Source organism: Echinops telfairi, unplaced genomic scaffold (assembly GCF_000313985.2).
Source record: "Echinops telfairi isolate 266 unplaced genomic scaffold, ASM31398v2 ScPeMD7_7469;HRSCAF=8507_0, whole genome shotgun sequence".
NCBI lineage: Eukaryota > Metazoa > Chordata > Mammalia > Afrosoricida > Tenrecidae > Echinops > Echinops telfairi.
This window is the reverse complement of record NW_022111372.1, coordinates 30,012,514-30,038,652: the sequence shown is the minus strand read 5'-3', so window position 1 is coordinate 30,038,652 and position 26,139 is coordinate 30,012,514. Positions and strand designations below refer to the sequence as shown.

General features: G+C 44.4%; 1 protein-coding gene across 1 annotated transcript in view; it reads left to right on the top strand.

Annotated features, from left to right (window-relative positions):
- Positions 1-26,139, top strand: part of KCNJ6 (potassium inwardly rectifying channel subfamily J member 6) — a 382,571-nt gene that overhangs the window by 248,050 nt on the left and 108,382 nt on the right. Inside the window, exon 3 of the mRNA XM_004696934.2 lies at positions 10,278-11,198. Coding sequence (XP_004696991.1) covers positions 10,278-11,198 — 921 coding nt within the window. The remainder of the gene's footprint in view (positions 1-10,277; positions 11,199-26,139) is intronic.

Below are 26,139 nucleotides of genomic sequence, written 5' to 3'. Positions count from 1 at the left end.
ACTATATCTTTTGATAGCTGGACACCATCAGCTTTCTTCACCACATTTGCTTATGCACCCATTTTGTCTTCAGCAATTATGCCCGGGAAGGTGAGCATCACAGAATGCCAGGTTATTAAAACAAAGTGTTCTTGTGCTGGGGGAGTACTTGAGCAGAGGCCCAATGTCTGTCTGCTGCCTAATACATAACAAATAGATATACTGTATGTACATAGGTCTCTTTCCCAATTGTTATATATAAACATATTTACATATGTACATGCCTCTGTAAGTGTCCTTTGCTTCCTACTTCTTTCCTCTATTTCCTTTTACCTTCCTCTTGTCTCACTATCATGTCAGGCCTTCATTTGGGTTTCAGTAATTCCTCTCAGTTACATTGCCCTTAATCAAGCCCCACCAAGCATCCTGCGCCCTCCTTGCCATCGATTTTATATCACTTGTTGTTCCCTTGTCTCTGGTTTTGTTGGCACTCCCCTTCCTTTCCCCCGCCTTCCCCACTCCTGTCCCCCAGAACCATTGTTCCATTGTTTTCTCCTCCAGATTGTTTATCCTGTCTATTTAATCTAGATAGACATGCAGAGACAATAATAAGCACAAAAACAAGATAAAGCAAAACAAAACAACAAAAGAAGAAAAACCTATAAATAGTTCCAGGTTTGTTTGTTGACCTTTATGAGTGTTTTCCCGTCAAGTTTGATGGGGCACCACACCTTGGTCCCAAAGTCTATTTTGGTATTTCTTGGGGACTTCATTATTTTGCTCCGCTTGCTGCTCTGCTGCACGCCTTTAGTGTTTCGCCCCGGTGTGGTGGGATCAGATCTAGTACAATTCCTGCACTGTGCCTCCAGTGTTGTCCCTTGTAGCACTATGGGTCAGTGAGGGGTGTCATGCCTCATGGTGGGGCTGGCCCTATGAGCCTCTCTATGCATTGGCTGCTGTGAGCAGGAATATCATCCTCGGAGCTTGGTGGTCCAGGATGTGTTGCACTGTCTCTCCTTCATTCTTTGTTTGCTCCTGTGTGCTCTGATCAGAAGCGCCCTCTCCCCAAGCTGTAGCTTCAGTGCTGTCCTCTGAAGTGCATTCTTGGGAACTGGCAGGGGGGGAGAGGTTCCATGTAGTTGGGATTGGGGCCTATTTCGCTTAGCATAATTTCCTCCAATTCTTCCCATGAGGCAATGTGCTTCATGCATTCATCACTGCTTTTTAGGGATGTGTAGTACTGTGTTGTATGTATATGCCACAGTTTTTTAATCCATTCATCTGTTGATGGAAATTTGGGTTCTTTCCAACCCCTTGATTGTGAATTGTGCTGGGATGAACATTGAAGCACAGAGTGACATCACTTATTACACTTCATTGAGAAGGTGATCTGTGTACAAGGAGCTGAAAATCAAGTTTAATGACAGCATTTTATGCGTAGCCTCTGGAGAAGGATATCATGCTTGGTAAAGTGGAAGGGCCGTGAAAAAGAAGAAGTTCTTCCACAGACGGATTGACACAGTGGTTGCAGCAATGGGCTCAAGCACAGGCACAATTGTGAGGATGAAGCAGGACCGGGCAGTGTTTTGTTGTGTTGTACACAGGGTCACTATGAGTTGGAACTGACTCGATGTCCCCTCACAACAACAACAAGCACAGTATGCCATTTGTTATGTCTCTGGTCATTTGTTTACTAGTCTTCTGCTCATAGATATTTAAGTTTTTGTGAATTTTTCAGGCCACACTGCATGTCTGTACATGCAGTTTGTAAATGTTTGTGAAATCATCTCCTTAGAATAAATATCTAACCCAGGTCATAGATTCTTTTGTCATTTGTGGGATGTACCATCACCTTGACCTTCATTTGCAGTTCTGCTCCAACCTATAGGGTCAGTGTAGGTCAGAATCAACTCAATGGCATTGAGTTGGGTTTTGGTTTTTGACCTTCAGAGAGAGTGCCATTTTAAATATTCAATAATTCAAGCAAGGTTGCAGTTCCATTCATTCTCCCAAAAATATTCCACATCCTTTTTTTTCTTTCATTTAATAAAATGTGGTGGAAAATTTTAGGATAAAAATGTTATTTTGTCTTTCATTTTGTTTTACTTTGCTGCAGTTGGACCATCTTTCATAAGTTCATGAATGCCTTATTGGTTTCTTTTTTATTATTTAAAAAATTATCATTTAATTGGGAGTTAATACATATATCTTTTTATAGTTCAAGCACATCAAGCAGTATTGTACAATTGCTACCACAATCAGTTTCCTAATGTTCTTTTTCTTCCTGGACTCCTTAACATCATCTCCCTTTCACACACACCCTCAGCCACTGTACCCCTTCTCCCCTCACCCTGAAACCCTTATTCTACTTGCTGTCCAGTTTACTATTGAGGTAAGTGTATTGCTTTTGTAAACCAAGCACAAAATATTGTATGTGATGTCAATATTTTTTACGATGTGTCCTTTTTTTTCACAGACATCTAATGTTTTCCTATTATCATAGTTATCCAGCCCTTAAAAGAATTTCTAGATTCATACCATGATTTAAAAGACCTTCAAACACTGAAGACTTTTTTACAATACATCTTCTTTTACACTTTCTGTTGTTTAATTTTTCACATTTAAACAATATGGAATTTGTTTTGACATTAGGAGTAAATAAGGGATTCATAATTTTTCTAACAATTGATTAGTCAGCATGTGCTGAACAATGCTCCGTTTCTGTCTGTCTCCCTCCCGGGACTCCAGGCACCCATGGCTTCCTACCAGAGCTCTTACTTCCTTCTCCCCGTGCCTCCAGCATCACGTTCTCAGCCCTACTTGGCCTCTGCTCTGCTTCTCACTTCTAATGTAATGGGTTTCCAGGAGCTTGTCTTCTAGATTCTCTTCTCACTCTGCACAATCTCATTGTCACAACTTCACACCCATAATCACAACCTCCACTCACATGCACTGGTAACTTCCAAATCTAAAACCTAGTTCAGGTTTGCTCAAGGGTTCAGCCCTACACTCCTGAATTCCTGCTGCAGAGCTAACCTGGCTGTCTGCAGGCGCTGTATCTGAACTCCCTCAAACTAAAGTGTTCCGTTCTATTTTACATGGGGGAACTGTGAGTTGGAATTGACGAGATGGCCCCTACCAACAACTAGAGTCCAAACCAGTATAATCTTCGGCCTTCCATAATACATTTCTCATTGTCTGGACCATCTTACCTTCCCCACATCTTGCTGCTGCCTGCTCCCCAACACTGGATGTCTCCAACTTACACTAGTCTCCTGCGTCTTATTTTCCCCCAGATCCATTACTTCCTCTCCACCCTCGCAGCTGCCCCTCCTTTCAACTCTAAGCCATTTCCCCTTGTAATTGGCATCCCACTAATCCAGGGTTCTGCAAACTACAGCCAAGTCTGTTCCCCACTCTGATTTATGGCTCATGAGTTAAAAGCCAAGAATAGTTTTTGAGTTTGGGGTTTTTTTTATAGTTGTTGCTGTTTTCACATTCTTTAAGATTTCAAGAAATCTTTTTTAATTAAGTAATCTACGATAGAAGTCTTTGCTACCTACAAAGCCTAAAATATTTACTAGGTTTTACAGAAAGTTGGCCAACCCCTATGTCTAATCTATACTGTAGACCATGGCCTGTCAGTGGGATCTTTACAAAGCACATGAACTATTCAATCATATCACTCTCCAACTTGAAACCAGTCTCCTTGGGCGGGCCCCAATGCCCTCATCTCCCTGTTTATCCTCATCTCCCTCCATACACCATATTTCAGTAGCTCAGAACCACCGTCATACCAAAGCAATGTCATGCTTTCATCATGTTTGCACAGGCTGTTCCACTTCTCAAAGGCCTTCCACCTGCCAGCCTTTGTCCCTCAGTATGAACACACTCATGACTTCCTCGAACAAGCCCATCCTGCTGCTCCCACCCAGGACTTCCGGGTGCTCCTGCTGATACGCTCAGTGCCCATTTCCCTTATCTTTCTTTTCCCGTGGCTTTCACTTTGTTCCTCTAATCAGAGGAAATCCCTCCACATTTTGGGACCTCACTAATAGACACTGCATGAAAGATGCTTTGCATCTTACATTGCCCTTGGTCAAAGAGTGCTAGAGACACACTACAACATACTTTTGATTTAGGGCATTTCTCATTTTCCTTCTGCTGCTATAATAGAAATGTCACAAGATATGACTTCAAAGAACAAAAATTAATTTTTTTCAAAAGATCTTGGCCATGACTTCTAAACTCATTGTTTTCTGGGTTATAGAGGATCCTTATATGGTTTTTCGTGTGTGTGTGTGTGTGTGTGTGTGTGTGTGTGTGTGTCTGTGTGTGTGTCTGTGTGTGTGTCTGTGTGTGTGTGTGTGTACATAATAATCTCTTTAGAGTAATTATAACTCATAAATGATTAGGTTTAGGATCCAACTTATACTGGCTGACCTGAAATGACCAATTAATTACATCATGTCAGATTGTATTACAGATTGTGGTCATATTACATTATAGAAGATGATTAAAATTAGAATAGATGAAAAGTTTTATGATGCATTTGAGTGGTTACGCTGCATCTACAGACATGTGGATTAGGATTTGCATACGTATTTTGCAGTGGGGACATAATCCAATCCATAACAGGGTGGCAGGGGCCGGAGGGGAAAAACAGAAATAAAGTAAAAGAAAAGTTGGCTCAATCAGCTGGATCCTCTAGGGATGCACAAAAGCACAAGAGCCTCTAGTAGGTCATTTTCAATGAGAACCACGTGTCTCTGTCACTGAGGTCACAGCCATGACAACAGAAGGTGGCCTCTGTCCTTTGCCCCTGTGGCTCACAGCAGCAGTCTCTTGAGGTCCCCATGCTTCACACACCCCCTTCTCTCACAGTGACTCTGTGGCCAGTCACAGGGGACACACTGTGACCCTGACCTGTTCTACCACATGTGACCTACAATCCCACTGCTGCTTCCTGTGGATTTGAGTTACAGATTTCTCAGATTTGGGGCAAAAAAAAAAGTCTACTTCTAAAATTCTAGGTAAATGGCATGGGATGGCTTCAGATCATCTTTGTTATTGTTGTTGTTGTTGTTTTGAACTATTTAGCTCTTTGTATAGAAAAGACCTTAAATCAGAAGGTCGAGTATTAAATGAAGACGAGTATTTCCATTTTATTGTTTAAAGTCCCCCTGCCCCCTAGAATGTAAAGGTGATAGAATGCCAGTCTAGTCAATTTGATAAAATTGGGACATTTAGGGGATAAATCAAAGGCCCCCAGAAACCCATCACCCAGAGTTCCTCTCTTAATATTCAGGAGTGTTCCGTCTCATCTGTGGGAACATTGAGTACAGAGCGGAGTCTATACCTTGTTTTCCTCAGGCCTTCTATGGCATTACATTTTTTCAAAGTACTTTTTGAACATTGTCTTCAATACTGAAGTTTCAGCTGTAAAATTTATAAATAATTTAAAGCATTAACTTTTCAACAGGAGAGCAACCACAATTGGCCCGAACCTCCCTCGCCTTCCCAGAGACAAGGTTGAAACTAAAATGCCACATCATACCAAGGATGCATGGCTCCTTCCTGCTGGGGCTCCATCGGTCGTCGATATTTCTTTCTGATTAAATTTTAACATGAGATCACTTGCCACTTTAGCAATTTCTATGTAAATTGACCACATTTCAAACAGAAAGAAAGAGAGAAAAGGATAAGGCTAAATAGAGGTCAGCACAGCAGGGAGTTAGAAGTCACTTTTTTTCAAACTGGTATATGTTACACTGGAATAAAACCGAGTGCCATGGATCAAAATGTCCCACTCCCTCCCCACTCCACCCCCCAAAGATGTGTGAACTCGCCTGGGCCATGATTCTCAGAAGTTTAGAAGTCATGTACTTACATAACTTTCTTGAATGCTTCCTCCCCACCACTATCATGATCCCAATTCCACCTTACATATCCGGCTGGACCAGAGATGTACACTGGCACATATAGGCACTGGAAATACAGGGAATCCAGGACAGATGAACCCCTCAGGACCAATATTGAGAGTAGAGAGGTGGGAAAAGAACAGATTACAAGGTCTACATATAACTTCCTCCCTGGGTGACAGACAGCAGAGAAGTGGGTGAGGGAGATTTCAGATGGTGTAAGATATGACTAAGTGGGTTGGGGTTAGAAATTATCAAGGGTTCCTGGGGGAGGGGTGTGCATGGATGGAGGGGGAAAATTAGGAGCTGATACCAAGGGCTCATGCAGAACGCAGGTGTATTGAGAATGATGATGACAACATATGTACGAATGTGCTGGACACAATTGATGTATGTAAGGATTGTGATAAGAGTTGTATGAGTTCCTAATAAAATGATTTTTTTTAAAAAAAGAAAGATATAATCACCCCCTCTGATTTGACCTGGTGTGATCAGATAATCAGCTGAAGGGGGATTATGGTAGGAAATGACACCCTTACTCAGTCGTAGCCCTGATCCAATGTGAGGGGAGTTGCTTAGGTGTCCACACTCTCACAAGAGATAAAAGAAGACAAAGGCAAGCAGAGGAGGGATGTTACTACCACCAATGAAAGAAGAGCTGGGAGAAGAGAGCGTCCTTTGGATGCAGGGCCCCTGAGCTGAGAACCTCCCAGACCCAGGAGAAGATTGGTGCCAAGGCACCGTGAAGGTCATGTAGAAGCATCAACTAATAGAAACAAGTACTTTCTCATCGAACTAACAGAGAAAGAAAGCCTGGCCCTAAATTTAGAACTTTGGAATCCTAAACTGAGAAAATCTGTTTTTGTTAATGACAACCATTTGTGATATGTCTGTTACTGTGGCACTAGGTAACCTAGACACCCAGGAAAGTAACTCACAAGTAACAAAAAGCAAGTTGCAAGTGAACTCTTACTCAATAGTAATTTCATGTGTGTCAGGGAACTGTTCTCCATAGGGTTTCAAATGACTAATGTTTGGGAAATAGACCTTCAGGCTCTTCTTCCAGGACGCCTCTGGGTGGACTCAAATGTCCAACCCTTTGGTTAGCAGTCCAATATGTGAACTCTTTGCAACACCTGGGGACTCCAAAGCAAACCATCTAAATTCTTTCCTCCATCTCTTTGCACAGCACTTCACAGTTAACAGGGGAGTCCTGGTGGCACTGTGGGCTAGGCGCTGGGCTGCTAAATGAAAGGTCAACAGTTCAGATTCACTGGCTGTTCTGAGGGAGAAAGTTGAAGCTGCCTGCTCCTGTAAAGACGGACACCCTTGGAAACCCTAGAAGGCGTTCTAGGCTGGAGGAAGGGGCTCAATGGCAGTGCATTTTTCGGGCTTCGTCATTAACAAGGAGTTTCTTTGAGATTCTCTTCTTGCCAGCCCATCCCCCTGGTTCTACACGGGCACAACATGGCAGAAGGTCAAAGGTGTGCGAGAGGAGGGTGGTCAGAAGGTGTCTGTGTGGTCGGTTGAGCAAGAATGCAATACAAGTGTCTGCTTTCCTGACTGCAGCTGCACTTGCTATTCAAAATGCTACTTGGAAACAATTCACATCACCCTCTCACATTCACACCTGGCATTCTGAGAGAGACAAAAGCCATCATTAATATTCCTTTCTGTGTTTTCCAGGCAAGTATTTGCACACATAAATTGGAGGTACTATCTGAGACCTCGATTGGCCCAGTCTTCCTTGTTCAGTGATAGTCCAGCCATAACCATTGCATTCTGCCCCTTCCCTCCATGCCCCAAATCCTGCCCAAATCCTACCCACTCCACACCACTTCTTCCTCACTGACCTCTTCCTTCTTGGCCTCTTGGGGAGCCTATTTTAGCGCCTTCTAGTGGAGTTATCAAGTAAGTGTTATACCACTAGCTGCAAGGTTGTTGGTTCAAACACACTAGCCTTTGTGTTAAAGAAAGCTGAACCTGCCTGCTCCCAAAAAGATATATCGTTTTGGAAACCCTGTACCGGGTAACTAAATCAATTAATGTGAATCAGAATAGACATGATGACAATGAGTTTGGAGTTTTTAAATTTTACTCACTCGTTACCCTTCCAAACAGGTTCTTCAATTTCGAGGCAAACAGTCACTCCTATTAATGTTGCACCAGCAAAGGGGAAAGGGCATAAATGTACGGCCTATGCTTTCCCCACAACATTTTTAGGGTATGAACTGTCGCTGAAGACTATTGAGGATCAGCTATTTTGATGAGTTCACTCCTGCCCACAAACAGTTAAGCAAGTGCTCAACCACTAGGCTAAAGTTTGATGGTTCCAACCCACCCAGAAGAGTCTCAGAAGTAAGGCCTGGCTATCTGCTTCCAAAAGGCCATCACCTTGAGAACCCTGTGTAGCAGTTCTACTCCACAGATGTGGGGTCACCATGGGGCAGAATGGACTCAATGGAAGCTGAAAACAATGGCTCTCACTTCCCCAGGGCTCAGGGTGGCGTTGGCATGGTCAGGCAGCTGACCATGTCTCCTGAACCCTTGTAGTGCAATTGCCAGCAAGACCTCCCAACCTTGTGGAGCTTGAGCCAGCCATCCTCCCACGTGCAATCATATTTGGATACTCTAACTCCCACTGTAGGCAAAAATTAGCTGGGGGAGCTCAGTCATGACTTTTCACGGCCAAAAAAGCACAGACGCCCCTACGAGTGGGAGGTGCTGCAGTGAGCAGGGGCACTGGCTTTGACCTCCTTCCAGATACTGCACCCCGCTTGCAGCTGGCCCCAGCCCAGCTGCGTCTCTCTGACTCCTGCCCCTTGTCAGAAGAAGAAGGAGGAGGAGGAGGAGAAGGAGCACGAGGAGGAGGAGGACGAGGAGGACGAGGAGGATGAGGAGGAGACAAACAAAGGTGCTCCCTTACACATTAAGGGCTCTTCAGGGCGTTGATGTAAAAATCAAAGCTGACAAACACTACAGCAGCCTCTGCAGACCAGAGGCTGCTTTTTTCTTGTTCTGGAAGATGTAAACAGATCTATGGGATTGATTTTTAAAGAAACTAGCCAACCATGAGAAAGGTCAAACTCTATGTTAAGTTGGTAGCACCCATGTCCCATCTCCAGCTAATCCCTCACTCAGATACACGGTGTATTCTCATCAGGCTCTATTTCTCCTCTAACCAGGGGACAATACACAGCTGTAGAAAAAAGTCCAGCACAGTCAAAGGATGCAGAATGAAAACCTGGGGGGAAGGAGGGTTGGAGTGGGGTGTGGGGGTGGTGGGCAACAGGACTGCTCGTAAAACTTTGAGGAAGCTTTAAAATTATTGGCCAAGTAATTGTCCACATGGTTTCTATGTGCTTAATCGAAAGACTCATTCCAAGATTCCAGGAAAGCTTTCCTGATTGGTCATTAATCCAAAGATATTTATCATAAAGGTCATCAAGAAAGAACATACAGGGGTGAGATGTTGAGGGAGGACCCAAATCAAATGTGCAAACACACGGTGAGAAAATAATTTCTAACACTTCAAGCAACAACAACAACACCCTAGCCAGGACCATTTAAAACTAAAAATGACCATTTAACTAGTTATTCTCAGAACTTCACTCAAAACTGCTGCAGGAAGTATGAAAAAGCATCACCAGAGAACACCTACTGTGTGACTGTTTCATGCCAGGCACTGCCCCGGGTGTGGCATCTTTATACCTTCCAACAACCATGTGAGTCGGGTGCTGTGGCCGCCACTTGATAAATGTGGACCCTGGGCCTCAGTGGATCAGAGAGCAGAGTCAGGAGCCCACAATTGCTAAGAGATAGAGCCAAGATGGTCTGAACCCCAAGGCAAATGCCTTTCCCCAGAGCTCCTGCTCCTGCTCGCACCCAGCAACTAAGCAGACAGATGCGGAGACAGCCCGCTGGAAGAGCTGGCGCAAGGGAATCTGCCAGCCAGGGCCCGTTTCACAGCAGGAAGCTCTGTCCTGAAGGAGGGCTGGTGACGTATGGACACAAGCTAGACCACAGGATGCAGCACTGCAAAGCCACCAGAGCCCTCAAAGTCTGCATCTACTTAGTCCATGAAAGTGGTTCAGTGCTTGGCTGCCAGCAGAAAGGCTGGTGGTTCAAAGTCACCCACAGGTGCCTTGGAAGAAAGGCCTGGTGATCTACTCCCCCGAAGTCAGCCCATTGAAAACCCTGTGGAGCCCAGAATGACTCCATGGCCAGGGGCTCTGTTTCTGGTTGACTTTCTTTCCATAGCTACACAATGGTATTTTGTTTTTCCACTATATTAAAAAAATGTGTGGTTTCTATGATCCTTTAAAAGCCAGCATGTCATTTGGGTTTTCCTTTCTTTTCTTTTCTTCAAACCATCAGCTAATGTCCTGGAGGGGGACTCCATGGATCAGGATGTGGAGAGCCCTGTGGCCATTCATCAGCCAAAGTTGCCTAAGCAAGCGCGGGACGACCTGCCACGACACATCAGCAGAGATCGGACCAAAAGGAAGATCCAGAGGTACGTGAGGAAGGACGGGAAGTGCAACGTCCATCACGGGAACGTGAGGGAGACCTATCGATACCTGACTGACATCTTCACCACCTTAGTGGACCTCAAGTGGAGATTCAACCTGTTCATTTTCGTCATGGTTTACACAGTGACCTGGCTCTTCTTTGGAATGATCTGGTGGCTAATTGCTTATATCCGAGGAGACATGGACCACATAGAGGACCCCTCGTGGACTCCCTGTGTCACCAACCTCAATGGGTTTGTCTCGGCCTTTTTATTCTCAATAGAGACAGAAACCACCATCGGGTATGGCTACCGGGTGATCACAGACAAGTGCCCAGAGGGAATCGTTCTCCTCTTAATCCAATCTGTGTTGGGATCCATTGTCAATGCATTCATGGTGGGATGTATGTTTGTCAAGATATCTCAACCCAAGAAGAGGGCAGAGACCCTGGTCTTTTCCACCCATGCGGTGATCTCGATGCGGGATGGGAAACTCTGCCTGATGTTCCGGGTGGGGGACCTGCGGAATTCCCACATCGTGGAGGCTTCCATCAGAGCCAAGTTGATCAAATCCAAACAGACCTCGGAAGGGGAGTTCATCCCCTTGAACCAGACCGACATCAATGTAGGCTATTACACGGGGGATGACCGCCTATTTCTGGTGTCGCCGCTGATCATTAGCCATGAAATTAACCAACAGAGTCCTTTCTGGGAGATCTCCAAAGCCCAGCTGCCCAAAGAGGAACTGGAAATTGTGGTCATCTTAGAAGGAATGGTGGAAGCTACAGGTAAGCTACACGTTGAAATATCTGTGGGAAAGATGCTCTTTTTTTTTTTTTATTTAAAGATGAGATGCTCATTGTAAAGCATGGGCTAGCCGGATGTGACATTCTTATTTACTACAAAGTGTGAAAAGCTGACCCTCCCCCTATTGACACCGTCCCACGTGTCCTATAACCTGAAGTTCATGCACCATGAATTCTAACCATTTAACTTTTAAAGCGCCTTTGAATGATAAATTAATGAACATAAAATAGCCCACATTTGCTATATTTTTAATTTCCAAATATTTATTTCAATTAAAATCCCATCTGTCTGTTAAGAGCATTGCTAATCCAAATACTTGGGGTTATTTATTACAATACCGAAGAATTAAGGCAAGCCTTTCAAAGGCAGCCTGACAAACTGCTTTAATAAAAAGACAATTTCCCTCTCTTTCTTTGAGAGTTCTTGACAAGATCCATAGCATACAGTATGCTGCCTTTCATTTGTATCAAAGTGATCATTCCTCTCTCCTCCACCTGCTATGCGCTACCTGGTAAACCCCCAGTAGACATAGAAGACCCAGTAGCGAACTCCAGGAGGAAAAGAGAAAACTTAAGACCCATTCATCATAATCCAATTGTCCTTTCTGCTGTTAAGGTTAGTCATTGGGATGTTTGGGGGAAGATGAAATATAGAAAATGGTCTGTTTGTATTGAAGTCACTGATTGTCGGTACTCACTCATAGCTGCATTTCACATGTGCTAACCTCCCAACGGCAAAACATGTTTTCCTCATTTCTATCTGTAATGCCCCCCAAAGCAGAGCCATAAGCTCTGACTTAAACTAAGAATAGGTATAAGTAGCAAGGAACCCTGGTGGCACGGTGGGATATAAGTTGTGCTGCTAACCAGAAGGTCAGCAGTTTGAAACCACCAGTCGCTAAGCAGGAGAAAGATAAGGCTTTCTACTCCCATAAACAGTTAAAATCTCAGAAACCCACAGTTCTACCCTGTCCCAGAAGGTCACTAAACCGGAATCAACTTGATGGAAGTGAGTTTGATTTTCTGTTAGTTTGAGGTATAAACCCTAATACACGAACTCCTTATAACTGTTCTTCTGGGTTGCTTATAGTAGGCCTGGAATCTAATATCATACAATATGCCGTTGCTGCTGTGGTTGTTATTGTGGTGGTTGTTGCTATTGGCTGCTGTCAAGTTGGTCCCTGACTCATGGTGGCCCTATGTCCAACAGAATAAAATATTGCCCAGTGGTGCTATAGCAACTTCATTACTGGTTGAGGATTGGTCCATTGTGATCTTTAGGCATTTTCATGGCTGATGCTTGGAAACAGATCACCAGGCCTTTCTTTCTCATCGATCTTGGTCTGGAAGTTCTGCTGAAACCCATTCAGGAACATAAGCAACATGCAAGCCTCCACGGACAGACAGGTGGTGGCTGTGCCTGAGGCGTATTGAACCCAGATCTACCACCCAGAAGGTGAAAATCCTTCTCTGTAGTAATCTCCCAGAAACCATAGCCACCACTGCATCTTTATAGTTGGTACACAATCTGCCCTGGAGTGCTTTTTGGTCTTCTCCTGGAATCACAAGATTGGCTTATGTAATCTGAAAACGCATGAGCCACACACAGTCTGGGGTTCTTCACCAACACAAGCATGCCACCTAACCTGGGTATCCTTTTCAAGCGAAAGCCACTGGTCCCATGTTCCTACCTCCTAATGCCCCAGAGGCGAGTCCATAACCACTAACTAACAAATGTCTCTTAGGGTAGCATACATTTCTGTGAATAGGCATACGATGTAATGAATACTGAATCAAAACCTTTAAGTGGAGCTCAGTGATAAGAGGTCTCTCCTTCGAATAAAAGAAGCATGCATGTTCTCATCAAGGAGCCCTGGCAGCATAGTGGTTACAAGTTGGGCTTCTCACTGCAAGATCGGTAGTTCGAAACCACCAGCCACTCTCGGGAGAAAGATGAGACTTTCTACTCCCATAAAGAGTGACAGTCTCAGAAACCCACAGGGGCAGTTCTACCCTGTCCTGCAGAGTCACTAAAAGTCAACATTGCCTTGATGGCAGTGAGCTTGATTGGGCTTGGTTTGGGCGGGTGGCTCGTCAGAGGGGCTGTAAGGAATAACAAAAGGATTGTTAGGAAATACTATATACATGCTGCAAACATATGCCTATGGCATAACTTTTAGGAGTTCTGTGGCACAGTTAGTGGGAGAAAGATGAAACCCTGTATATAGTGGCGATGAATCAGAGTCGACTCAAGGGTAGTGGGGTTGGATGATGCAGTCAAGGAGCCCTGGTGGAGCAGTGGTTAAAGCACTCTGCTACCAACCAAAAGCTCAGTGATTTGAACTCACTAGTCACACTGGGATAAATGTAATGCTGTCTGCTTCTAGAAAGATTTGCAGCCTCGGAGACCCTGTGGGTCAGTTCTTCTCTGTCCTTTAGGGTCTCTGGATCAGAATTGACCCGATGGCACTCGGTCTGGGTTTGGGCTGGCATCGTCTTGTGTGACTGTAGAGGATAGGGGGAGCAGGGACTGTGGGAGAGAAAGAAAACCCGTTGCCATAAAGTGGTTTCTGACTCCTGGTAACCCCTGCGCGTCAGCACAGAAGTGTGTGCTCTGCAGAGTGTGCTATGGTTGAAGTTGTTGTTTTGTTTTAAGTAGTAGATCATCAGACTTTTCCAAGGCATCTCTGGGTAGACTTCAGCCTCCATCCTTTGCATTAGGAAAGTACCTTTGGCCACCCAGGGACTCCTGAGGAGGAAGAGCGCGGAGGAACTTCATCCAGCCTGAACTTGTCTTTTTCACACAGAGCAGAAATGTCAACCTGGCTGAGTCCAGGGTCTCTGGGTCCCCCTAGTGGTCAGCACTGCGATGCCAGCTGTAGCCATATGAACTGACCCCTGATCTTAGCTGCTCCCTAGAAAGGCTCCCAATAGGTCAAAAGGGAGGGAGGCCTTGGACGAATCTTTTGTTAATGTTGCGTCTTTGATGTCAAGGAGCAAATGCCACTCGAAATGTAGCCTCTGATGTTGCTTTGAGCTTCAACTTGCAGGAACTCGGTATTATGCTCCCTCCACTCTACGCCCGAGCTCAAAAATAAAATAAATGAATATGAAGTAAGCAAATAACCCTGGTGATGTGCCTGAGTCAGAATGCTTCTGGGGGCAGGCCCTGTCCTTCTGATGACAGCGTGTAATGAGTGAGGCTTTCCAAAGGGAGATAATTAGCAGTGATACCTGCCTCTGAGCTTTGAGTGGCCTTTGAGCCACTTTCTTATAGAAAACTCAGGAGTTGCCAGCAAAAAGGGTCAAAACTGTCACAGTGGTTTCTGTGAAAAGGCAATTGCAACTAATTCCCGTGGAGTCCCAGGATGGCAAAATGGTTAACATTCTCCACTGCTATGTAGGAGGTTGAAGGTTCACGTCTACCCTGGAAGTGCCTTAGAAGAAAGGCCTGGTGATCGGTTTCTGAAGAAAACAAGCCACTAAAAACACAACAGAGTACTGTTCTACTCGGACACACCTGGGGTCACCATAAAAGTTAGAGTTGACTCAATGGCTCTGGAAAGGGCTAATTCTCTTTTTAAAAAATTCATTTTCTGATTTCTGGAAAATAAGAGAGGGGAGGAATGTTCTAGAAAGTTCTGGGGACTACCATGGAAGCTGGGCATGTGTCTGATAGAACTGGTAAAGATTTGATCTCTAAAAATTCCATAGGGTACTTTGTCTTTATGAATAAAAAGTACGATTAGGATTTATGGGCAGTAAATTTTTGGTGGGGGGAAGCAGAATAATACTTTGATTCATCAAAATCATGGGGGAAAGACTGAAGGCGGGCCAAATACACACCCGAGAAAAGCAAATCCACTAGCGTCTAATTATTCTTTGTACTGCTGGGTAGGAAATCTGGAGCCATAAAAATGGCAGACCAACACAAAAACCGCTTCTGCTTTGCTCTTGACTTTATTCAGCAATGTCTCATTTGACCTTAACCTACCGTGCCCAAGCACTCTCAATGAATGAGGCTTTCTCCATGATAAGCCCCAAACTTCGACCTCAGGGTAGTAAATACCACCTTCTTCTCATGTGCCTATGTAGCACTTGGGGAGCATTTTCTGGGTGTCTAAAGTGTCCTACAGTAGGCGGACCACCTGGGAGTCCTTCCATTGCTGGGGCTCATGCTCACCTTGGTAGTGCTGTGCTTGGTGCTGCTGTGCTTGGTGGTGCTGTGCTGTGCGCTATTATAGGTGGGATTTAAAACAAAACAAAACACTCACTGCTCTGGAGTGATGCCGACGCATAGGGACCCAATAGGCTGGGTAGAACTGCCCCTGTGAGTTTCCCAGACTCTAACTCTTTGTGGGAGTAGAAAGCCCATCTTTCTCCCTAGGAGTAGCTGGTCGTTTCGAACTGCTGACCTTTCTGTCAGCAGCCCAACTCATAACCACTACACCACCATTAAATTGCTTCTCAAAAAAAGATATGCTAGAATCCCAGTCCTGACCATTGTAGATGTGAAAATAGGGCTTTCTTTGTTATGCTGTTGAAACCATATCAGCATAGGGTGTGTCCTGATCATAATTATTTCTTTTAAAAATTCATTGTGAATTAAGTGAAGCTTTGCAGAGCAGATTAGAGCTTTACATTCAACAATTCACGCATTTTGTTTCAACTCATCCACTGCCGTGCCCTCAACGCCCACACGCACGCCGCCCCTCGTGCCACGCCCTTCCTGTGGTTGCTGTTGCCATCCCTCCATCGTTCCTCACTCTCCGGACTTTGTCCAGGGGTGATGGCTGCCCTCTGGATCTTAACCATCGGTTATTCTAGCGCAAGAGTGCGCTCAGCTTCAGACTTGAAGAGGAAGGGCCATATTCTTGACGGACTCGACAGTCTCCATCCAACCAGCAAGCCTGGTCTTTCTTGTTTTATGATTTTCACATTTCTCTATGATGGAGTTTCTAGTGTGATCCCTTTCAGAGCCATCGGTGGTGGTAGCTGGGCCCCATCTAGTTCTTCTGGTCTCGGTGCTGTGGAGCCTGATCCTCATCATCCCTTCTGAGTGACAGAAGAGCGGACTAGATACAGAGGCAAGCATGCTCAAACAGAGGGAAGATATGTGAGGCTCCTGAAGAAATAGGAATACTAGGGCTACAGACCCCAGGGTCCCAGATCCAAGACAAGGATCTTCTGAGAGGCCACTGAGAGAGAGAGAGAGCCTGCTCCTTGAGTCTGTGCCTTGATTGGGGACATAGGGCTTCCAGGACTGTGAAATCATAAATGTGTTGTTTGAAAGCCACCCACTTGGGGTCTCTCAGGCGTGGCAGCCCTGGGAAGTGAAGGGTGCATCCAGGCATCGTATTCCAGTTCCAGCTGCTTGCGGGCAAGCCTGCTTTGTTGCAGCCGTCAGTCTGGCTCCTCTCTAAAACCCAGGAGTAAGCCCCTTGAGGACAAGAAGCAAGTCTGCAGGTGTCGGCCCTGGGCCCTCTGACCTTCCTAACGGGTCTCGGGTCTTGGTCCCCCCAGGAGTCAGGAGGATGTTAGTGGTGGCCTCTTGAGGACCTTCCAGTCATGTGATTCTATTTATGAGCATGAATCGAACCCTGGAACAGTCCGACACCAGCCACCCAGACATCTGGAAGCTGTCCACGTCTCATCCCACAAATATATTTCTAAAGGGGGAAGTTCTTGTTCTTGACACATGGGCAATTTTGAGATAGTGATGTTTACAGAGGCTTCAGGGCTACGTAAACAAATAAGCTCAGCAGCTGTGGCAAATGGCGTTAAAATAGTAAAGCCTTCATATACACTGCTATTTATAGAGAGTAAATTGGCTGAGAGGCTAGATGACAGCCCATAGCGCTGGGCCCCCTGCCAGCCTGGCTCCCACTATAGCCTTTCTGATTGATGAACGTCCAGATTTACCCCCCAACAATTATGCAACTGTGCCAGGCAGCCCTTCCCAGCTCCTCAGCCATGTGGCTCATGAGCATGATCCCTGCAAAACATTTTATGTACACAGGGGTTTTGAAAAGTTCATGGAAAAATCACATCTTCTTTTAATTCCATATTTCCATGAGCACTTTTAAGACTTTCCCCCCATCCCTGGAATTAAGTTACTAATAATGCATCACTCCACTTCAGTGTGTATCTCTGCTACATATATAAGACATGCTGTTTTTTCTCTTTTAAAACAATTTTTGTGCGGCCCCACCCCCACACCCAGAAGAATGCACTTCAGAGGACAGCACTGGGGCTATAGCTTGGGTCGAGGTGCAGTCTGAGTAGAGCACACGGAGAAATGAGAAGGGATGGAGAAGAAGGGGAGCACATCCTGGCCCACCAAGCCTCGAGGACAGGATTCCTAATCTGAGCAGACAATGCACAGAGAGGACCATACAGGGCCAGCCCCACCACAAGACACAATGTCCCTCACTACACCATAGTGCTGTGGAGGAACAACACTGGAGACGCAGTCGGGAATTGTGCACAGTCTGACCCCATCATGAGGGGGCGGAAACACTGAGGGCATGCAACAGAGCAGCAAGGGGAGCAAAGTGATGAAATCCCCAGGGAATACCATCAGACTCCACTGCAAAACACTCATAAAGGCCAACAAACAGAGCTCAAACTATGTATAGGCTTTTCCATTTTTGTCAGTGACTTTCTTTTTGTTGTTGTTGGTGGTGGTCTTGACTTCCTTTGTTGTTTTATTTGACTTTGCCTGGCTTGTACTCTTATTAATGTATCTGCATGTCTATCTAGGTAAGATAGGCAGGATAAATAATTCGGAGATGAAAAGAATGGGACCAATGGTTTCAGGGGCATATGGGAGAAGGGGAGGGGAGAGAAAGGAAGGTGAGGGGTGGGGTGGGGTGGGGGGAACCAACTTAGGGACAAGGGAACAACAAGTGAACTAAAATCAATGGAAAGAAGATCATAAAATGCCTAGTGGGGCTTAATCAAGGGCAACGAAGCAGCAAGGAATTACTAAACCAGAATGAAGGCCGAACATGATGATGGGACAAGAGGAAAGAAAAAGGAAATAGAAGAAAGAACCAGGAGGCAAAGGACATTTATAGAGGTCTAAATACAGGCATGTACATATGTAAATATACTTATATATAACCATAGGGGAATAGAACTATGTGCATATATCTATATGTTAAGAATTAAGGTTGCAGATGGACATTGGGCCTTGACTCAAGTCCTCCTTCAACACAAGAACACGTTGTTCTAACAATCCAGTACTATGTGATGCTCACCTTCCCGAAACGATTACTGAAGACAAAATGGATGCATAAGCAAATGTGGTGTAGAAAGCTGATGGTGCCTGGCTATCCAAACATATAGTATCTGGGGTCTTAAAGGCTTGAAGATAAACAAGTGACCATCTAGCTGAGAAGCAACAAAACCCACGGACAAAGCACACCAGCCTGTGTGATCATGAGGTGTTGATGGGATCAGATGCCAGGCATCTAAGACCCAGAACAAAATTGTACCCAATGTGAATGGGGGGATTGGGGTATGGAGTGGAGACCCAAAACCCATCTGTAGACAATTGGACATCCCCTCACAGAGGGGTCACAGGGAAGAGATGAGTCAGTCAGGGTACAGTATAGCACCAATGAAACACACAACTTTCCTCTAGTTCTTTGGTGCTTCCTTCCCCCCACTATCATGACCTCAATTCTACCTTACAAATCGGATTAGACCAGAACATGCATACTTCTACAGATAAGAACCCATAACACAGAGAATCCAGGATAGATAAACCCCTCAGGGCCAACAAAGAGAGCAGAGATACCAGGAGGATTAGGGGAGGTTGGGGGGAGAAAAGGGGAATCGATCACAAGGATCATTCTATAACTACCTCCCAGGGGGATGAACAACAGAAAAGTGGTGAGGGGCGACAGTGGATAATGTAAGATATGAAAATAATAATCTATAACTTATCAAGCATTCATGAGGGAAGGCAGACGGGGGAGAGAGGGAAGAAATGGGGAGCTGATATCACGGGCTCAAGTGGGAAGAGAATGCTTTGAAAATGATGATGGCGGCATATGTGCAAATGTGCTTGACACATTGTGATAAGGGATGTAAGAGTCCCCAAAGTTTTTTTTTATTTGTACAGGTATAATTGATATATAATATGTAAAGTGAAATTTTCCATTTGTTGTGGCACCTACATACAGCCATCAGCATATTCAAGATAGTAAACAGATCTGTCGCCCCCAAAGATTCCTCATGTCCCTCTTTTAGCCCTTCCTCTGCTAGTCCTGCCGACCCCCTGCCCAGGTGGCCACTGCTCTGCTTTCTGTCACCAGGGTTAGGTGGCTTTTGCCTGTTGTATGCATGGCTCTCATTCCTGGCTGGTCTTGGTAGTATTATCCACCTAACTGCCTTTATCAAGAGGCCCTGGGGGCGGAGTGGGTTGCTAGCTATGCGACCAGCAGTTCAAAACCACCTGCTACTCCACAGGCTTTCTGCTCCCGTAAAGAGTTAAAGTCTCAGTTGTGCTCTGTTCTATACAGTCGCCATGAGTTGGGATTGACTGACAGCAGAGAGTTTGGTTTATTTTGTTTGTTTAAAACCCTTATCAAGAATCCACTTTTGTTCACTGCTGAGTAGTATCGCTCCCTTTTTACGACGACTAGCTGAACGGTTGGCAGCTGGAATCCACGCAGTGGTGCCATAGTAGAAAAGACGGTTGATCTTCTTCCATCAGATTACACCCATGAAAACCTTAGAAAGCACACTTCTACTCTGGCACAAGCAGGGTCATCATAAACCAGAACTGACTTGATGGAAATTTTTGTTTGTTTGTTTTATGGGTTTTTTTTAATAATAGCATTATGACACCCAAAATAATTAACAATCATCCCTTCAGATTCAGGATCCAGTACACATTATAGTTATATTTCAAGCAATCTATTTGCTTAATTGGGATCCAACTAAAGTTAACACACTGTGGTTGGTTGATATCTCCTTTAAGCCTCTTACTATGTGGGTTTTCCCTCCATCTCTGGTTTATGTTTTTCTTTCCTGTTAATTTTTTTCTTAAAGGAGGAAGAGACTTTCTGAAAGACTTCCATACTGCAGAGCAAACTGGGGATACTGAGGGCAGGGAGGAAAACCACCTAGTTAAGGCAATGGGACATGAGGAATTGTTTCTGGAATAGGGGGTAGGACTGACTGACTGCACAGGCAGCTTCTCTGCAGATGCCCCGGGAGCAGGGCTAGTGCTCACTCTAGGAGCAAAAGGCAAGCTTCCCTTCCATGGTAAATCTGGTCTATCACTGTTGTTGCTGCTGTCTGCCATCAGGGAGACCTTATGTATAACATATATGGGGCAGCCCTAGTGGCTAACGTTAAGGTCAGCAGTTGGAAACTACCAGATGCTCTGCAGGAGAAAGATGAGGCTTTCTACTCCTGCAAAGATTTATAGTCTCAGAAACCCACAGGGCCAGTTCTACCCACCCTATTGGGTTGCCACGAGTCAGAATTTGTTCAATGACAGTGAGTTATTTGGTTTTATAACTTAAATGTGTGTAGAACGTCTCACTTTGGTGATGAAGATGAACTTTGACCCAAGCCATCGTATATTCAGTCACTTCATATGCATGGGAAGCTGGACAACGGAAAGGAACGACTAAAGAAGAATTGATGCTTTTGAATTGTAGGGATAGCAATGTATATTGAAGGTATTGTAAACTGGCAAAGAGCCAACAAATCCGTCTTGGTAAAAGCTCTACCAGATTGCTCTTTAAGTTTGATACTTAGTCTTGGTGACTTTGAACACATGACCAGTCACTAAAGAAGGATGACCCATTTGGTCAATGAAAACAAAGGAAATTCTCCATGAGGCGGATCGGGACAACAGTTGCTACAATGGGCTCAGGAGTATCCATTGTGAGGCTGGCACAGACCAGGCAATGTTTCATTCTGTCGTACATAAGACTGTCACGAGAGTCAAATCCACAGTAGCTAACAGCAACAACATACATGTGCATATATGAATGTGTGTGTACACATACATGTATATGTCCTCGTGTACTTGTATAACAGAAAAGAACATTGCTATAGTAGACCTTCATGAAGATGGTACATTCCATTTCTTGATCAGCTTTCTTCACATGAAGAGAATGTAGTTACATAAATCACATCACAGGTCACAGGATTGCTGAGTAGGAAAGAATCTTCACTGAACCCTTAAAGCCCAACGAGACGAGTAACTAGACTCTGGTCAAATAGTCCTAGCAGAGCGGGAACTGGAGATCCAAGAGCACGCATGTCATTGGCCAGTACACCAAGTCCAGCGCTCTGCGGCGCACCATCAGGTCCCTTAGTTCAGGAAGATGCTTCCCCTTCTTTCCTTGCCCCCAACAGTCACTCTCCTTTTTCCTTTGTGATTGCTCCCTTCTCTGCTGCTCTCCAAATGTTATCATTTCACTTTAAAATGCTTTGTGCACTCAAATGACTTCTGGACAATTGTGGTGTAGTGGTTACTCATTGGGCTGTGATCCAAAAGATCAGCAGTTTGAAACCACCAGTCGCTCCAAGGGAGGAAGACCGGGCTTTCTGCTCCCACAAAGAGTTGCAGTCTCAGAAACCTATAAGGGCAGTTCTACTCTGTTCTATAGGGTCGCCGTGAGTCGGCATGGACTTGATGACGGTGAGTTTTGTTTGCGGAGAGAGGGGTGGTCTTTTAAATGAAAGGAACAGAAAAACAGTCCTGAAATCAAAATCTCATAAACATTGTCTCCAGAAAGACCTATGCTCTAAATGCCATTTTTCTTTGCAGTAATCCAATGCTATTTGCTATAAGATTACAGAGTTTGAAAAGGTGGCGTTTCACAAATAAGATGGTTGAAGGCTAACGTTACAGTTCTCCTAAGCTATTTCTAGTTGTGATATTTTATAGTCATTACCATTTTTTCACATTTTAGTTTATATCTTAGATAAAGCAGAAAATTTGACTGGCATTTTTTTTTATTAAAAGCTGTAACAAAAGTTAATTGATGAGATCTGAAATGCTGAGAGAGCTTGGGTGAACATCTCCTGGAAGTATCTTCCTGCTAAATATCTACAAGGCAGGAGATTTTTAATCAAAGATACATAAATATCTTTTATCTTGCTAGAAATCTACCACCCATCAACATCAATAAATTCAATCATCCTTCTTTGAGCATTTGGTTCAAGACATTTATTCAGGGCTTCCTTCCAAAATGTCCGCCTCAGTGGAATAACCCCCAGTAGTGTCATTGGCTGGGTGAAAAGAGATGACAACTGCTCCCCAAATATGTTACAGTCTTTGTAAACCTCAGAAGCTTGGGGGCGCACTGTTCCAGTTCACTAAGTGTAGCAAAGATCTGTGTTTGGATGCTATAGAACATGCATTTTTTTTATAACTTTCTTACCACTCCCTCCAAAAAGAAAACTGCTGTAAGAAACCCAACACCGTAATTCTCCCCATAATTTAAAAGGTATTTGTTTAAAACCAAAACAATTGTAAGCATAGCAACCTCAAAGTAGAGCGGTCCTCTGAAAGATTTTCCATGGCTAGGATCTCTCAAAGCACCTTCCAAGGCACATCTTAATGGACTCAGACTGCCAACTTTTCTGGTACAGGGGGATGCTTAGAGATGTGCATCACTGCCATCTGTTGACAGGGCTCATTCCGACTGAAAGGGTTCTGTCCTGAGGCTGTGAATCTTGACAGGAGCAGATGGCCTCAATTTCTCTTGCAGAGTACTAGTCCTGAGGTTAGCGGGCACCACTTACCCCAAAGTGCCAACAGGGATCCTAAAAAGTATTTATCAACGTCAGTCAAGTGAATTTGGACTCATAGAAACCCCGTAGAACCAAGTTGAACTGCTCACTAGCGTTTCCAAGAGTAGAAAGCTTCATCTTTCTCCCTTGGCTAGCTGATGAGTTTGAACTGCTGGCCTTGTGGTTAGCAGCCCAACACGTAACCAACTACACAGTCACACCCCCTTAGAAAGTACTTAGGGACCTTCTGTCATTTACAAGGCAATTTACCAAGTCATCAATGTATTTGGTACCAAAATATCACATAATTATGAAATTTGTCTTTTTTTTTCCCAACAGTGTTTTGACATGTAATTCACATATCATACAATTCAATAGATCAATAACACCAACAAAATTTGTACATCATCGCCACAATCAGTTTAAGAACATTTTCTTCATTCTTGTACTCATCCTTATTAGCTCCCCATCTCCCCCTAGCTTCCCCCAGCCATACCCCCCAAAACCCCTTAATCCAGTTACTATCTCTGATAAATTTACCTATCCTGGATTTCATATACAGAAAAACATTCAAAAACAAATAAACAAACAAGAAAAGCTAACAAGAATAACAAAGTTAAACAGATTAAAACCTTTAATCGAAAAGAAAACAGAAAGTATTAAAAACTAGAACAAATTTAAATGGATTATAAGAGAGATCAAATGATGGAGCGCTAAATTTTAACCTAACAGCAGTCCCCTCTGACCATGGACCAGGGATGTGAATAGTCTTGCTAACATGCAGCCTGCATTGGAAAGTGGACTGAGGCAGATGCAGGTAGAAGTTTGTCTTTGTGGAAACATCGGTACACATAACCTCCTCCCTGGGGGATGGGCAACAGAAAAGTGGGTGAAGGGAGACACCGGGCAGTGTAAGATATGATCAAATAATAATAATTTATAAATTATCAAGGGTTCCTGAGAGAGGGGTAAGCTGGGAGGGAGAGGGAAAAAAGAAGAATGAGGAGCTGATTCCAAGAGCCCAAATGGAAAGCAAATGTTTTGAGAATGATGAGGGCAACAAATGTATAAGTGTGCTTTACACAATTGACATATGTATGGATTGTGATCAGAGTTGTATGAGCCCCCAATAAAATTATTTTTTTTAAAAAAAGAAAGAAAGAAAGAAAACAACTATTGGAAAACTCTATTGTGTTTCCTTCTCCAAATGATCCATGAGGAGTTCACGAAGATTGGTGCTCAACAGAAGTTCGTTATGGTCAGCCAGGGTATACAACTTAGAATTCAAACCCAAGAAAAGACTTTGACTAAAAAAGAAAAGAAAAGAATTGTGGTAATATCTAAATGTTAGCTCTGACCCAAACGCTGAAATGAGTACTCATATTAGAAAGAAGGCAACACCATTCAAATTAGGCTATAAGTGTGAAGGAGTGTGCAACTTCTAATTAGGGCAGCCTTAAATAAATAGACTTTTATTATTTCCTAGGGCATTCAGTAATATGAGTGCTGACAATATGTTGCCAGTGAAGCAGTTCTACCCGACAATTTCTAGTGACCAGAAGAGCCTCTATGGGAAAAAAGCATATAAATTATTCACACACACACATGCACACACACACTCACATACACACTGAAGAACCACACAACCAGAGGAGCTGCTGCTGCAGTTGAGCAAGCCTTTGTTTCCCCACCCCATGTCTATCCACTGAAGCACATCGTGTGCTATCTCACAGGTCTCTTTTTTTATTAGACGCCATTCTGTCCTCCAGCTTACAGACCTCGCTTAGCTAGAGCCACTGTCGCCCAGTCCATTCCACCTCATGGCAACGTCGTCTACGACAGAGAAAACTGCTCTAGGAGCCGTTCTTGTACATGCCCTTTACGAAAGCAGAACACCAAGGCTTTCGTATGCGGGGCCGCTGAGTGGGCTCAAACTGCCCATCTTTAGGTTAGTTAAAAAAAAAAAAAAACCTCACTGTTATTGAGTCGATTCCAATTCACAGTGACAATATAAGACTGGGTAGAACTGTCCCTGTGGGTTTCCAAGAATACAACTCGTTATGGGGGTAGAAAACCTCGTCTTTCTTCTGCAGAGCTACTGGTGGTTTCAAACTGCTGACCTCACGGTTAGTAGTCCAACACATAACCACTATGCCACCAGGGCCCCTTTTTAGGATAGTAGGCGAGGACAAACCATTTGCACCACCCAGGGACGAATTTTCTCAGCTATAGCTCCACCTATCTGTGCTTGGTCTGCGCCTTTTACAGTGTCAGGCTACTCTGGGTTTACCCCCCACCTGCTGGCTTAGCTAACTCCCTGTGTCCGTCTCTTCAACTCTCAAATGGTATCGAAACTGGGAGGTACTTCAGAGAGGACCTTTCACTTCCCCAGATTCCTTTAGACCACTCTTTCCCATAGGGTGCACAGGGGATAAGCAACAGAGACCAAAGCTTTGTAGAGGTAGGATGCCAGGCACTTGGGAGGACCAAGTGCCAATGAATGGCTCCGTTGTTCCTGGGGACCTTGCTGCTGGTGTCATGACAGAAAGACAACTGACTCCCCCCGAAGGCACTCTGAAGGATCAAAACTGAAAATGACCACCTGTGTGTGCCAACACACGCAATGCACCCTCATACTGCGGGGGTTAATGACAACCTGGCGTCTGCCCGGAGCCCTACTGTGAATTGCCATTGGATAGGGCCTGAAGCAGTGAAGCTCAGTGGCCTCGGGAAGGACTGTGCATTCCTCTAATAACACTGCATCATCATTTCTGCCCAAAGTGCACACAAGTGGAAATTATCCTCAGGCCTTCTCAGGCAATTGTTTAATAAGGACAACACAGAGTTTCCATCAGTTGAAAATGAAATTTCCATTTTCTCAACTCCCTTTCTAGGTTCTTCATAAGAATCCTGAGGCAACCATGGTTAATACCAGTTTGGAGCATGCATTTTTGCATCATTAATTCGACTAAATAATATTTAGCCGGTTGCCATCAAGTTGATTCTGACTTTGGCAGCCCTACGAATGTCAGGGTCAAACTGTGCTCCACAGGGTTTTCAATGGCTGGTGTTTTAGAAGTGGTTGGACGTGGTACCTCTGGGTAGGCTAGAACTTCCAACCTTTCGGTTAGTATCTGAGCACTCCAAATATTTA